This window comes from Mus caroli, chromosome 8, assembly GCF_900094665.2.
Source record: "Mus caroli chromosome 8, CAROLI_EIJ_v1.1, whole genome shotgun sequence".
Classification (NCBI taxonomy): Eukaryota; Metazoa; Chordata; class Mammalia; order Rodentia; family Muridae; genus Mus; species Mus caroli.
The window spans coordinates 37,075,840-37,088,504 of record NC_034577.1 but is presented as its reverse complement, the minus strand read 5'-3'; the positions used below and the strand labels follow the sequence as shown (position 1 = coordinate 37,088,504).

The 12,665-nt window shown below is 43.4% G+C and overlaps 1 protein-coding gene across 1 annotated transcript; it reads left to right on the top strand.

The window, feature by feature from the left end:
* The first annotated feature begins 2,287 nt into the window (after positions 1-2,287).
* Positions 2,288-12,432, top strand: Zfp42 (ZFP42 zinc finger protein). The gene is made up of 4 exons (XM_021170758.1): positions 2,288-2,484; positions 3,615-3,698; positions 7,196-7,273; positions 11,099-12,432. Exon 4 carries the CDS (start codon positions 11,189-11,191, stop codon positions 12,056-12,058), a length of 870 nt encoding a protein of 289 aa, XP_021026417.1. The 5' UTR covers positions 2,288-2,484; positions 3,615-3,698; positions 7,196-7,273; positions 11,099-11,188; the 3' UTR covers positions 12,059-12,432.
* The last annotated feature ends 233 nt before the right edge of the window (positions 12,433-12,665 follow it).

Below are 12,665 nucleotides of genomic sequence, written 5' to 3'. Positions count from 1 at the left end.
TCACACACACACACACACACACACACACTCACACAGAGGTCCGATGCAAAGGCAGAGTCAGAGAACTTGTTGAGAATTTGCCAATGCTTTTTGTTTTGTTTTTCATGACAGGGTTTCTCTGTTTAGCCCTGGCTGTCCTGGAACTCACTTTGTAGACCAGGCTGGTCTCGAACTCAGAAATCCGCCTGCCTCTGCCTCCCGATTGCTGTGATTAAAGGCAAGCGCCACCACGCCCGGCTGCCAATGCATTTTCTAAACCGCCAAAATGAAGTGTTATGGAAACCTGGAGTAAAGCAGTTCCTTATTCTGTCTTCAGCCACAAACTCACTTCAAAGGACCTGCTCCGGGGATGACAGAAGGTTTATCCTACTTCCATTCAGAGGAATAAGAGACACTTAAAGGAAGCGCCTTCATAAATAGTCAAAATTTGATCAGTCAAAAATTTTTTCGATCTCACAACTGAATTTTATTCAAAAGAAGAAAAAAAAAAAGCAAATTAGAATAAATGACCGATTCCTCCCTGATAAGTAAATTACAGAAAAGCTTCAGGTTAAATGTAAGAGGATCTTAAATATTGATTTGGTTTTTGTCTTAATGGTGCCCGGTGTATTTATACGAACCATTAAACTTCACTAGACCGTTTGTAGTCAGTGGTGAACGCTGCATGACCCACGCTCTCAAAGTGAGTTGTGTTGCTTTGCGGGAATCCAGCAGTCACATTAATGCTGGAAAAAGTTCAGGCAACTAGTGTACTTTGTAGCCGGGGTCCGGGAGAGGTTGGGGTCTAGAGTGGTGATGGGACGAAAGTGTAAAGAAACTTTTCGGGGTGTGTGTGTGTGTGTGTGTGTGTAGGTAGGTAGGTAGGTAGGTAGGTAGGTAGAAACTGCATCCTCTGCTTGATTTTCTTTTCATGGTAACAAAAGTGTAAATTCGGTTACATGTGTGTAACAGAGGTACTGAGATTTGACTGAGTCTCAAGGCCAAGCGATCGGGATTTGGAAGAGGCATTTGCATAACTGAGCAAGAGCCTTTGCCCCACCCTCCCATGCAGACCCAGGACGAGGGGACAGCTCTGGGTGGGTCACCTGAAGGGCCAGGGCCCCGCCCACAGTCCCGCCCACCTCCACCTTGAGCTCTTCTCATTGGGCATTCCAGTCTACCCAGCTCGGAGTTAGTTACTCCATAAGTGTGGCCGGAATAGAGTTCGTCCATCTAAAAAGGAGGGGTCCAAGAAGCTGAACTCTTGGTCGCCTAGATTTCCACTGCGGCTCTGGGTGCGAGTGGCAGTTTCTTCTTGGGATTTCAGAAAGGAAAACAAGGAGGAACTAGGTAGAACGCATCGCATCGCTGTGGGCTTTAGGTAAGTCCTGTTTCATGAAATGGCTGGGATTTGTCTTTTTTTCTCATTATGAGGAAAGGGAAGAGGGAAGGGTTTGAAAACCAGCAATTTAGAGTTTTGACTCTTCCAGATTGGTGAAGATCTTGGCAACTAAAATGCTGGCTTTCAGACTGCATCGATCGCCAGCTACCTTGGTCCAATGGCCATCACGTTTTCAAACATATTAAGGAGCAAAGTAGATGCACATTGAAGAAAGTGGGAATTCAGGTTGGAATCTCCTTGAAATTCTGTTTCAAATTTTGTTCCAAGTGTTCGTGTGCTTTTATCTTATCTCAGTTCCCTAGATCTATTTTATATGAAAATGTTTAAATTAGTGAGGTAACAGGGCACCTATTTTTCTCTCCACTTACCTCTATAAAATTCAGTAGATTATTCTAGCAAAAGACAATCGAAGAGTTTTTTTTTTTTTTTTCGAAAGGGTATCTTTGTATAGCCCTGGCTGTCCTGGAACTCACTCTGTAGACCAGGCTGGCCTCGAACTCAGAAATCCGCCTGCCTCTGCTTCCCAAGTGCTGGGATTAAAGGAGTGCGCCACCACCGCCCGGCTAGAACAGCTTTTTTAAAAAATTACTAATTTTCTTTACTTAATTTTCCAGTTTCCTCACTCCATTTTCCAATCAAACATCCAGCCGGAAAGAACTTCCTCTTGCTTCCTACCGTCTGCATTCCAACCTTCAGATCGCTTGGTTCTCAAATTGCCTGAGGAGTTTCCTTTTCACTGTTGTCCTTTAGTAGTAGATCCAGAATAGTGGTTTAACTTAACACCCTGTAAGGTTTCCTTTGGTGTTGAACTGCAACGCAAATGGCTTTCCGTAGAACTCCCAGCCTCCTTTGCACTTGGCCCCTGGCCGCCATACTACCGACCGACTTTTCTAAGAATTACGACTTAACACCGAGTGGTGGCGCCGGCGGCAGCACTTGGCCTGTAATCTCAGCACTCCGGGAGGCAGAGGCAGAGGCAGGAGGATCCCTTTGAGTTGGAGGACAGCCAAGTCCAGAAAGCAACTCCCAGGACGGCCAGGCTGCCTAGAGAAAGGATCCCTGTCTCGAAAAAACAAAGGGGGGAAAGATCGACTGCTTCTGTGGTGACTATGGCTTCCTCCTGTAGTAAATATGACGGCCTTCTTTAGTAAATACGGCTTCTTTCCGTACTTAAAACTTTTATCCCAGGTTCCCTACAACCATGATTCAGTTTCTTTTTTACAGTGACTGCATACTGCTTGCTAAGGTCGGGGATTTGGGGGATCTGATCTCACCTCTCCGGGGACGGTACAGGGGGCGAGCACTTTTGTCTGCGGAGAGGGGTCCTGGATGGTTCTTACAGTGATGGTGTCCCTCCATACGTCTTCGTACCCGGAAGTTTTTCGTGAGCCCTTTTCTCAGTTTGAAACCATTTTGTTAATTCACAGTTTACTATCTGTGTGCCCCACATGATAAAAGCTTGACTCTGTGTGTGATAACTGGGTTTTTTTTTGGGGGGGGGTGGTTTTTTCACACTATTGAGTGAACAATTGTCATGTGATTGAAGTATTTCTATTCCTGTTTGAGAAATGAAACATTAGTTTTATGCCATGCCATTAGATTTTATCTTTATCTGGGTTGACCAGTAAGCATTTTGGATTATTTTGACTAATTAGAAGTTATTGGCCGGGAGGTGGTGGCACACGCCAGCACTTGGGAGGCAGAGGCAGAGGCAGGCGGATTTCTGAGTTCCAGAGCAGCCTGGTCTACAGAGTGAGTTCCAGGACAGCTAGGGCTACACAGAGAAACCCTGTCTCGAAAAACAAAACAAAAAACAACAAAAAAAGAGAAAAAAGTTATTTGGGCCACACTTGGGTAGCACACGTCTCTAGTTCCAGAATTTGGAAAGTAGGGGCAGGAGTTCAAGCCAGTTTTGACCACATAGAGTAACAGGCTAACAAGTCACTTGACCTTTTATTTGCTATTCTCATGAGGTTGTATATTGGGTAGAAGACAGCATTGCTCAAACATCTGATAACCTAATGAAGAAAAGTAAATGCTATTTCTATGGCTTTGATGGGTTAGGAAATACCATTCTACCTACATAGCATTTGCAAGCAACTCTCTCTCTTTTTTTTAATCAAGTGTCTAAAGTTCTGTACAAATGCCTGGTAAGTTATTGTTATTTGAGATTTCTGAATCAGGTCTCAACCAAAACTATAACTAATGCATATTCATGACCTCATTTCACTAGAGAAATGGACTAAGAGCTGGGACACGTGGCAAAAGAAGATAGTCTTCTTCTCTCAATAGAGTGAGTGTGCAGTGCAGCCAGCAGGTAAGAGTAAACGGTTTCACAGGCAATACCAAGAACTGTGCTCTTCTGTGTAACGCAGGCTCGGGAATATTTAGCATGGGATCCTAAGTATAGAGGGAAACTCTGAGGAAGTGATGTCCAAGCACAGATCTGAAGTATATATGTTTGTGCGTACTAACAGTGACAGAAAACTGTCGGTGGTGTATTGGTGATAGAGAAGAACATGCAAGGACTAGTAGGGTGCCTTACTCTATCTAGGAGGGGTTGCAAATGCTGGGAGCGTGCCTGCTGTCCATGCTTCGGGTTCTAAGTGGGGAATAACTACTCCAGGACCCCCACAAGGTACAAAGGAACATTTTCAGTGTCTCTTTTGGAAGTTTCTTTGTTTTGATTTTTATATTTTACTATTTATTGTGTGTGTGGAATCCCAGTCTATGCTTTCTACCATGTGTCACTGGGAGTGTCCTGGGTGTGGCAGCAGCAGGCGACTTTCTCCTGAGCCATCTTGCGGTACTGACCAACCACCTCAGTTATTGAGGTTGGTGTCCTTCATGTTTGTTTGTGGTTGGTTGTTTCTTACACGCCTGTAGCCTCAAATGCAGAGCTGAGGACTGTGTGCATGGGGCTTTATTGCCAGAATTCTGAGAATGACTGACCCTGAAGAGCTCAGAGGACAGCCTCAGCAGGATCAGCATGGCTGTTTTAGTCCCAGCTACTACTTGGAAATTTAGAAATGCCACTATTCCTCTGGAGCCCCTGCTTGGGCTGTTAACCATCTCCCTGACTCACTTCCTGTTCTCAAACATTCTTGGGTGTAATTGACCTTACCACGTGATTACTGAACAGAGTTCTGGTGTGTCCCACTGTTCAAGAAGTTTTAATCTTTTTTGTTCGTTTTTTTTTTTGTTGTTGTTGTTGTTGTTGTTATTTGTTTTTTGAGACAGGGTTTCCCTGTGTAGCCCTGACTGTCCTGGAACTCACTTTGTAGACCAGGCTAGCCTCGAACTCAGAAATCCACCTGCTTCTGCCTCCCAAGTGCTGGGATTAAAGGTGCACGCCACCACCGCCTGGCTTAATCTATTTTTTTGAAGATGTATTTATTTAATTTATATGAGTACACTGTACAGTCAGACACAACAGAAGAGGGCATCGGATCGCATTACAGATAGTTTTGAGCCACCAGGTGGTTGCTGCGAATTGAACTAAGGACCTCTGGAAGAGCAGTCAGAGTGATCTTAACCACTGAGCCATCTCTCCAGCCCTTGCTTCTTTTTGTTTGCTTTTAAGACAGGTTTTCTCTGTATCCTGAGCTGTCCTGGAACTATCTTTGTAGACCAAGCTGGCCTAGAACTCACAGATCTACCTGCCTCTGCCTCCTGAGTGCTGGAATCAAAGGTGTGCATGCGCCATAACTGTCCCGGTAAACTTTTTTGAATCATAGGAGAACTAGGAGAAAAAGAAAGGTCAAGAAATAAGCTTGGAAATAAGCTGCAGTTAGTTATATTGTAGATGAATGTATTGAGAGAGGCTGCTTTTGTATAGCAGCCTAGATTTGATCATGGCCTATGATTTTGCTAGTTAAATACTCTTAGATATGGCCTTGATAAATCAGGTCAGTTTAAAGTATAGGTGGGTGTGGGTGTAATTTCTTTTCTCCCCAGGGGATTCAGCCTAAGCCTTGGGCATCCTTGATAGGCATGTCACTGTCCCATGCTAAGCTATATCCCAAGCCTGTGTGTGTATGTTGAAAATTTAAACTCTTGCCCTAGCAGCTGAAACGTGCTTTGTTTCTCTTTGATATATTTATCTTTTTGCCAGACTTGCATGCTACGTCTCTGAGATGCTTTTTTAAAAACATGGCCATTTCAAAGTACTTTCAAGCTGTAAATTCTCACCCCACAGCTTTCCCATGTGCCTTTATTTAAAGAGCATTTAATTTCCACTCCCACAGTTAAGACATGAGAACAACCAAGAGATCTTTTATCCAGCATGCAATTTGAACATTAAGCAAAGGCAGCTAGAAACACAACGCTATCATGTTTATGCTGCAGGTTTAAATAGTTTCTAGTTTTGGTTTTGTTGTTTTTGTTTTTTTTTGGGGGGGGGGTTGTTTTGTTCTGTTTTGTTTTTAAATGAAGGGAAAATAGCAAGTTTACCCTGAGTCTTTATTTTGCCTAGAATTCATAAGCCATTGGGATACCATAGGTTTTATTTTTTTATTTTTTGGACCCCAGAGAAACTTTGGAATAATGGGCGAGGAAACTACAGTCCAGGATAGCATTTTGCCTCTCCCCGTCTGGTTGTCTCAGCATCCTTGGCCCTCTTCCTCACTGGAGTTGCATTGCACTTCAAAAAGAGATGGGTTTAGACAGAGATGGGAGCCTATCAATCATATCTGGCTCTGTACAAAAAATTAATAATGATGATAAAAAGAGCTACTGTTCCTGCCTCAGTAAAAGAAGCAGGATCCAGTTTAGAGTGAGTTAAGAAATGCAGTAGCTGACTGTGAGCCTTCACTTCAGTGTTTGGCAGGCCCCAGCATAGCCTCACAAGAGACAGCTATATCTGGGCCCTTTCAGCAAAATCTTGCTAGTGTATGCAGTGGTGTCAGCATTTGGAGGCTGATTATGGGATGGATCCCCAGGTATGGCAGTCTCTAGATGGTCCATCCTTTTGTCTCAGCTCCAAACTTTGTCTCTGTAACTCCTTCCATGGGTGTTTTGTTCCCAATTTTAAGAAGGGGCAAAGTGTCCACACTTTGGTCTTTGTTCTTCTTGAGTTTCATGTGTTTTGCAAATACAAGTACATATCATGTGAGTTCTTTTGTGGTTCAGTTACCTCACTCAGAATGATGCCCTCCAGGTCCATCCATTTGCCTAGGAATTTCATAAATTCATTCTTCTTAATAGCTGAGTGGTACTCCATTGTGTAAATGTACCACATTTTCTGTATCCATTCCTCTGTTGAGGGGCATCTGGGTTCTTTCCAGCTTCTGGCTATTATAAATAAGGCGCTATGAACATAGTGGAGCATGTGTCCTTCTTACCAGTTGGAACATCTTCTGGATATATGGGATCACAGGGCCCCCAATGGAGGAGCTAGAGAAAGTACCCAAGGAGCTAACGGGGTCTGCAACCCTATAGGTGCAACAACAATATGAACTAACCAGTACCTACCCCCTATCCCCCAGAGCTCGTGTTTCTAGCTTCATATGTATCAGAAGATGACTTAGTCGGCCATCAGTGGAAAGAGAGGCCCATTGGTCTTGCAAACTTTATATGCCTCAGTACAGGGGAATGCCAGGGCCAAGAAGTGGGAGTCGGTGGGTAGGGGAGGGGGGGAGGGTATGGGGGACTTTTGGGATAGCATTGGAAATGTAAATGAGGAAAATATGTAATTAAAAGAAATGAAGTAGCACCAACTCATGCACATGTCCAGCTCATGCACATGCCCAGTGTTTGCTGTGAGCCATGGACCGTGCTGTACACCTCAAACATCTTTTTATTTCCCATTCACAGCTCCTACACACAGAAGAAAGCAGGATCGCCTCACTGTGCTGCCTCCAAGTGTTGTCCCCAAATACCACTGACCAAAAAGTAGGTTTGACCCAATACTCCATTTAAAATAGCAAATTCATACTTTCTGCCAGTCCCTTTATTCCTCTGTCATACTATTCTTTTGCAACATATTATTTGGCACGCACTGCTTATTATTTATTTGAGGCAGGGTTTCGTATAGCCCAGGCTGGGCTCAGACTAACTGTTGCTGCGGATGACCTGTAACCTCTGGTGCCCTGCCTCATTTCCAGTTACAAGCCTCTACTTCCACAGTCAGTTGTAAACCATTTTTTTCCTTTTTATTCTTTTCTCATACAATATATCCCAACTGCTGTTTCCCCTCCCTCCACTTCTCCCAGTCTCCCCACTTTACCCTCCTCCTCCTCCCAGATCCATTGATACTCTGGTTCCCTTCAGAAAAGAGCAGGCTTCCCAGGAATATCAACCAAAGAACTCACAACAAGGTGCAAACCCTCACACATCAAGGCTGTAAGAGGCAACCCGGTAGGAAGATCTCCAGAGCAGACAAGTCAAACACAGCCCAACTCCCACAGTTAGGAGTCTCACTGAAACCCCAGGCTGAACAAGCATGGCATGTATGCAGAGGGCCCAGCACAGACCCATGCAGGCTCCATAGTTGCCGTAAGCCCTGTTTAGCTGATTCTGTGGCTGTGCGCTCCTGGTGTTCTTGACCCCTCTGGCTGCTGCATCAGCTCCTCTCTGTGCTGTTCCCTGAGCTCTGCCTAAGGTTCGGCTGTGTGTGACTCTGCATCTGTTCCCATAAGCTGTCAGGGGAAGGCTTTCTGATTATGTTGGGCACAGGTCTGTGAGCTTAGCAGAGTACCATGAGGAATCATTTCATTAAGCTTTTAAATTTTATTTTATTTTATTTATTTTTGCACCTATCCTGTTTTGTTCTACCCTTGATCTTTCTCTAGGCTAGCCAATGTCTGGTTCCTGGCAATGCCAGGCATGGTCTCCCTCTGGTGTGGGCCTCAAGTTAGTCCATAAGTCATTAGTTGGCTACTCTCACCAGTTCTGAGCCACCTTTGCCCCAGCATGTCTTTCAGGCAGGACCCGTTGTAAGTCTGAAGTTAGGTAGCTAGGTTGGTGTCTTAGTCCCTCCACTGGAAGACTTGTCTGGTTTCAGAAGATGGCCAGTTTCAGGCTCCATAGCCTCGGTTACTAGGTGTCCACACTAGGGTTACCTGGTAGGTTCCAGAGACTTCCCACTGCACTAAGTTTGTTTCCACGTTGTTCCCAAAAGATTCCCCAGCTCCACTCATCTCTTCCAATATTCTCCCTCCCCTCTCTCATTTACCCCTTCCCTACCGGACCCCTCCTGTTCGATCCCTTTCCACCCCCAGTCTGCCCACAAATAATCTCTTTCCCTTTATTAGAGAGGTCCAGGCACCCTCCACCCCCTTTTTACTTAGCCTCTCTGGGTGTGAATTGTAGCATGATCATTCTTTTCTTAACAACCACTAGTAAGTGAGTACATACCTACCGTGCTTCCTTTCTTGTGCTGGGTTGGCTCAGGGTAATTTTAATTTTTTTCTAGTGTCGATTTGCCTGAAATTTTCGTGTCATATTTTTTAACAAATGAGTTTTTAAATAGTAATGCTCTATTGTGTAAAATATACCACATATAGTTTATCCATTCTCCTGAGGGACATGTAGGTTGTGTCCAGGTTTTGGCTATTTTGAATACAGCGACTCTATGAACATAATTGAACAAGTGCACTTGTGGTAGGATAGAAGGTCTTTTGGGTAGATGCCCAAGAGTGGTATAGCTGGGTCTTGAGATAGATTGATTTCCAATTTCCTGAGAAACTGCCATATTGATTTGCACAGCGGCTGTATAAGTTTGCACTTGCACACCAGCAGGGGCGGGGTGTGCTGCTTGCTCAGCATCCTTGCCAGCGTGAGCTGTCACTTCCCTTACTGATCTTAGGCACCCTGACAAGTGTAAAGTTGAATCCCAAAGTAGTTTTAAGTGTTTCTCACCATTTAGGATTCCTGTTTAAAAGTCTCTGTTTGGAGCTGTACCTGTTTTTAAATTGGATTGTTTGAGGGTTTTTTTGTGAGATGTAGTTTCTTGAGTTCAGTATTTATTTTGGATATTAGCCCTCTGTCAGATGTGGAGTTGGTGGAAAAGTTTTCCCATTCTATAGCCTGCTGCTTTGTCCTATTAACGGTGTCCTCTGCCTTACAGAAGCCTTTCAGTTTTATGAAGTCCCATTTACTAATGGGACCTTACTATCTGTGTTACTGGTGTTCGATTTAGGAAGTTGTCATCTGTGCCAATACGTTCAAGGCTGCGCCCCTACTTTCTCTTTTATCGGGTTCAGTGTATCTGGTTTTGTGTAGAGGTCTTTGAGCCACTTGGACTTCTGTTTTGTGCAGAAATATAAATATGGATTTATATGCATTCTTCTACATTTCCAGTTAGACCATTTGTTGACAATGCTGTCTTTTTTTCCCATTATGTATTTCTTTTTGTTGTTGTTGTTGTTGTTCTTTGTTTTTTTCGAGACAGGAATTCTCTGTAGAGCCCTGGCTGTCCTGGAACTCATTTTGTAGACCAGGCTAGCCTTGAACCCAGAAATCCCTGCCTCCCAAGTGCTGGGATTAAAGTCATGCGTTACCACCGCCGGACTCATTATCTATTTCTTATCAAAATTCAAGTATCCATAGGTGTGCAGACTTACATCTGGGTCTTTGATTCATTTCCATTGATCTGTTTGTATTTATGCCAATACCATGCAGTTTTTATTACTATTGCTTAGTATGTATTTACAGCTTGAGATCAGGGATGGTGATACCTCCAGAGGTTCTTTTATTGTTCAGGATTGTTTGAGCTATCATGTTTTTTCCCCCATATGGAATTGCGCATTGTCTTTTCAAAGTCTGTAAATTGTGTTGGAATTTTAATAGGAATTGTGTTGAATCTGTATATTGCTTTTGGTAAGATGGCCATTTCACTGTTAATCCTACGGATCCATGAGCATGAGAGCGCTTTCCATGTTCTTCAGTTCTTCAATTTCTTTCTTAAAAGACTTGTAGTTTTTTTTGTCATACAAGTCTTTCACTTGCTTTGTTAGGGTTAACCCAAAATATTTTATGTTATTTGTGGTGATTGTGAAGGACCTTGTTTCCCTGGTCACCTTCTCAGTTTGTACTTTATGCATAAGTAAGGCTCTGACTTTTTCTTTTGTTATTAAGTCAATCCTGTATCCAGACGTGTTTATCAGTTCTAGGGTTGCCTAGTAGAATTTTTGGAGTCTTTTATGTATACTGTTTATTCTATCAGCTGTAAATAAGATGCTTTGACATCTTCGTTTTCTAATTTGTATCTCTTTGTTCTCTCTTAGTTGTCTTAACACTATGGCTAGAACTTCAAGTACTGTATTGACTAGATAAGGGAGAGAGTGAGTTTAGTGGAGTTGCTTTGAGTTCCTCGCCATTTAATTTGATGTTGGCTTGCTGTAAATTGGCTTTAATAAAGCCAAATTATAATTAGGTATGTTCCAGTATCCTTAATCCCTCCAAGATTTATGAATGGGTGTTGGGTTTTGTCAAAGGTGTTCTTTCTTTGTTTTTGGCATCTAATGAGATGTCTGTGGTAATCCATTGATCTACAGGTCTACATAACTTTAATATAGTGTGTGCATGTGTGTGCCTGTGTGGAGGTCAGGACAATCTGAACGTCTACTCAGTCTTTCCTGCCACACGTATCCCAGGATCAAACTGAGCTTCCTAGAGAGTCGTCCCCCTGCCTAGAGACAGACCATACACTGAAGTCACTCTCTCACCATGGGCTCTATTATTGGAGTATATTTTAATTTTGGGTTATTATCTAAGGCAGGTGTTTGCCTGAGGTGACGCTTGTGGATCAGTGCCTCCTGGAAGTGATTCATAGGCATTGTTCAAGAAGGAAGCAGCTAAGACAACATGAATGAACAAAAAATGAATGAACAAATGAAGAAAATGGCAAAGACAAGTGGCCAGAAAGGGCCGGGCGGAAGAGCCCTCGACAGACTGACCCTAAAGCAAGATGAGGCAAGGCCAGTCCAGAATAGCAGAATGGAAGCTCCCCGTGTAACATACACCATCCACGATGAAAGTGAGATTAGCCCTGGGACTGAGGAAGATGACTTCCCTGACGAATACCTAGAGTGCATCATACGAGGTGAGTTTTCTGAACCCATTCTGGAAGAGGATTTCCTTTTTAAATCCTTCGAAAGCCTGGAGGAAGTGGAGCAAAACCTTTCTCGCCAGGTTCTGGAAGCGAGTTCCCTTCTCGAGTGTTCTTTGGAGTACCTGACAAAGGGGACAAAGCAAGAGAAGAGAGAGGTCACGCAAGAGGCGACTCCGCAGAGGGTTGGCGCGAGCTCAGTACTTCCAGGCGGTCCTGCAGAGAAGCCAGAGGGCGGCGGTGTGTACTGTGGTGTCTTATCGATGCTGGAGTGTCCTCAACCCGGGTGCAAGAAGAAGCTGCGGGATAAAACCGCCCTGAGGAAGCACATGCTTGTCCACGGGCCCCGGCGGCATGTGTGTGCAGAGTGTGGCAAAGCCTTCACCGAGAGCTCGAAACTAAAGCGACATTTTCTAGTTCACACTGGAGAGAAGCCGTATCAGTGCACGTTCGAAGGCTGTGGGAAGCGCTTCTCCCTGGATTTCAACTTGCGCACCCACATCCGCATCCACACCGGGGAGAGGCGCTTTGTGTGTCCTTTTGATGGCTGCGAGAAGAGCTTTATTCAGTCAAATAACCAGAAGATTCACATCCTAACCCACGCAAAGGCAGGGAAGAAATGCTGAAGGTGGAGACAGATTGTCCTCAGGCTGGGTAGTCTTAATGACAGAGACACTGGGGATACATGCATTATGTACAGATTGTTATTTGTAGGGATAGATTCTATGGCTAAAATAATTTTGCAACTCTAGAAGGCATGCTTGTATTTTGTATTTACTTCATTATACAGTTTTAAGACCTCTTTTGGTATTCCATGGCATAGTTCCAACAGAAAAGTCAATGGTGAAAGCAGTTTCAAAAGCATAATCCTTACTATATGTGCTACACTATTGAAGGGAATGGGGACTTTTGCATACGTCAGAAAATCAGTTATTTTTAACTATGCAGTTCCTAATTGCCTAGCTTTTACCTTTAGAAATATGCTTCATGGTAAATTTGATAATCCTAAAGAATGGCTAACTTTGGCAGTAGTCAGCAAATGAATACATATTTTTAAATTTTATGTTTTGGTTTTTGTTTTTCTCATTGTACCAAACTATATTAATCATAGTTAAATGTGAATAGTTACAAAAAAGTTGATCCATTTGAAGATTTTAGATGTTTCAAAATAAAAGGAAATAAAACACTAGAAATGAGTTCAATTTCTGGAAAAAAATAAAAGTGCATTAAGAA

Excerpts from the sequence above, each read along its gene's own strand:
- Zfp42 (XM_021170758.1), top strand. The coding sequence starts at position 11,189 with ATGAATGAACAAAAAATGAATGAACAAATGAAGAAAATGGCAAAGACA.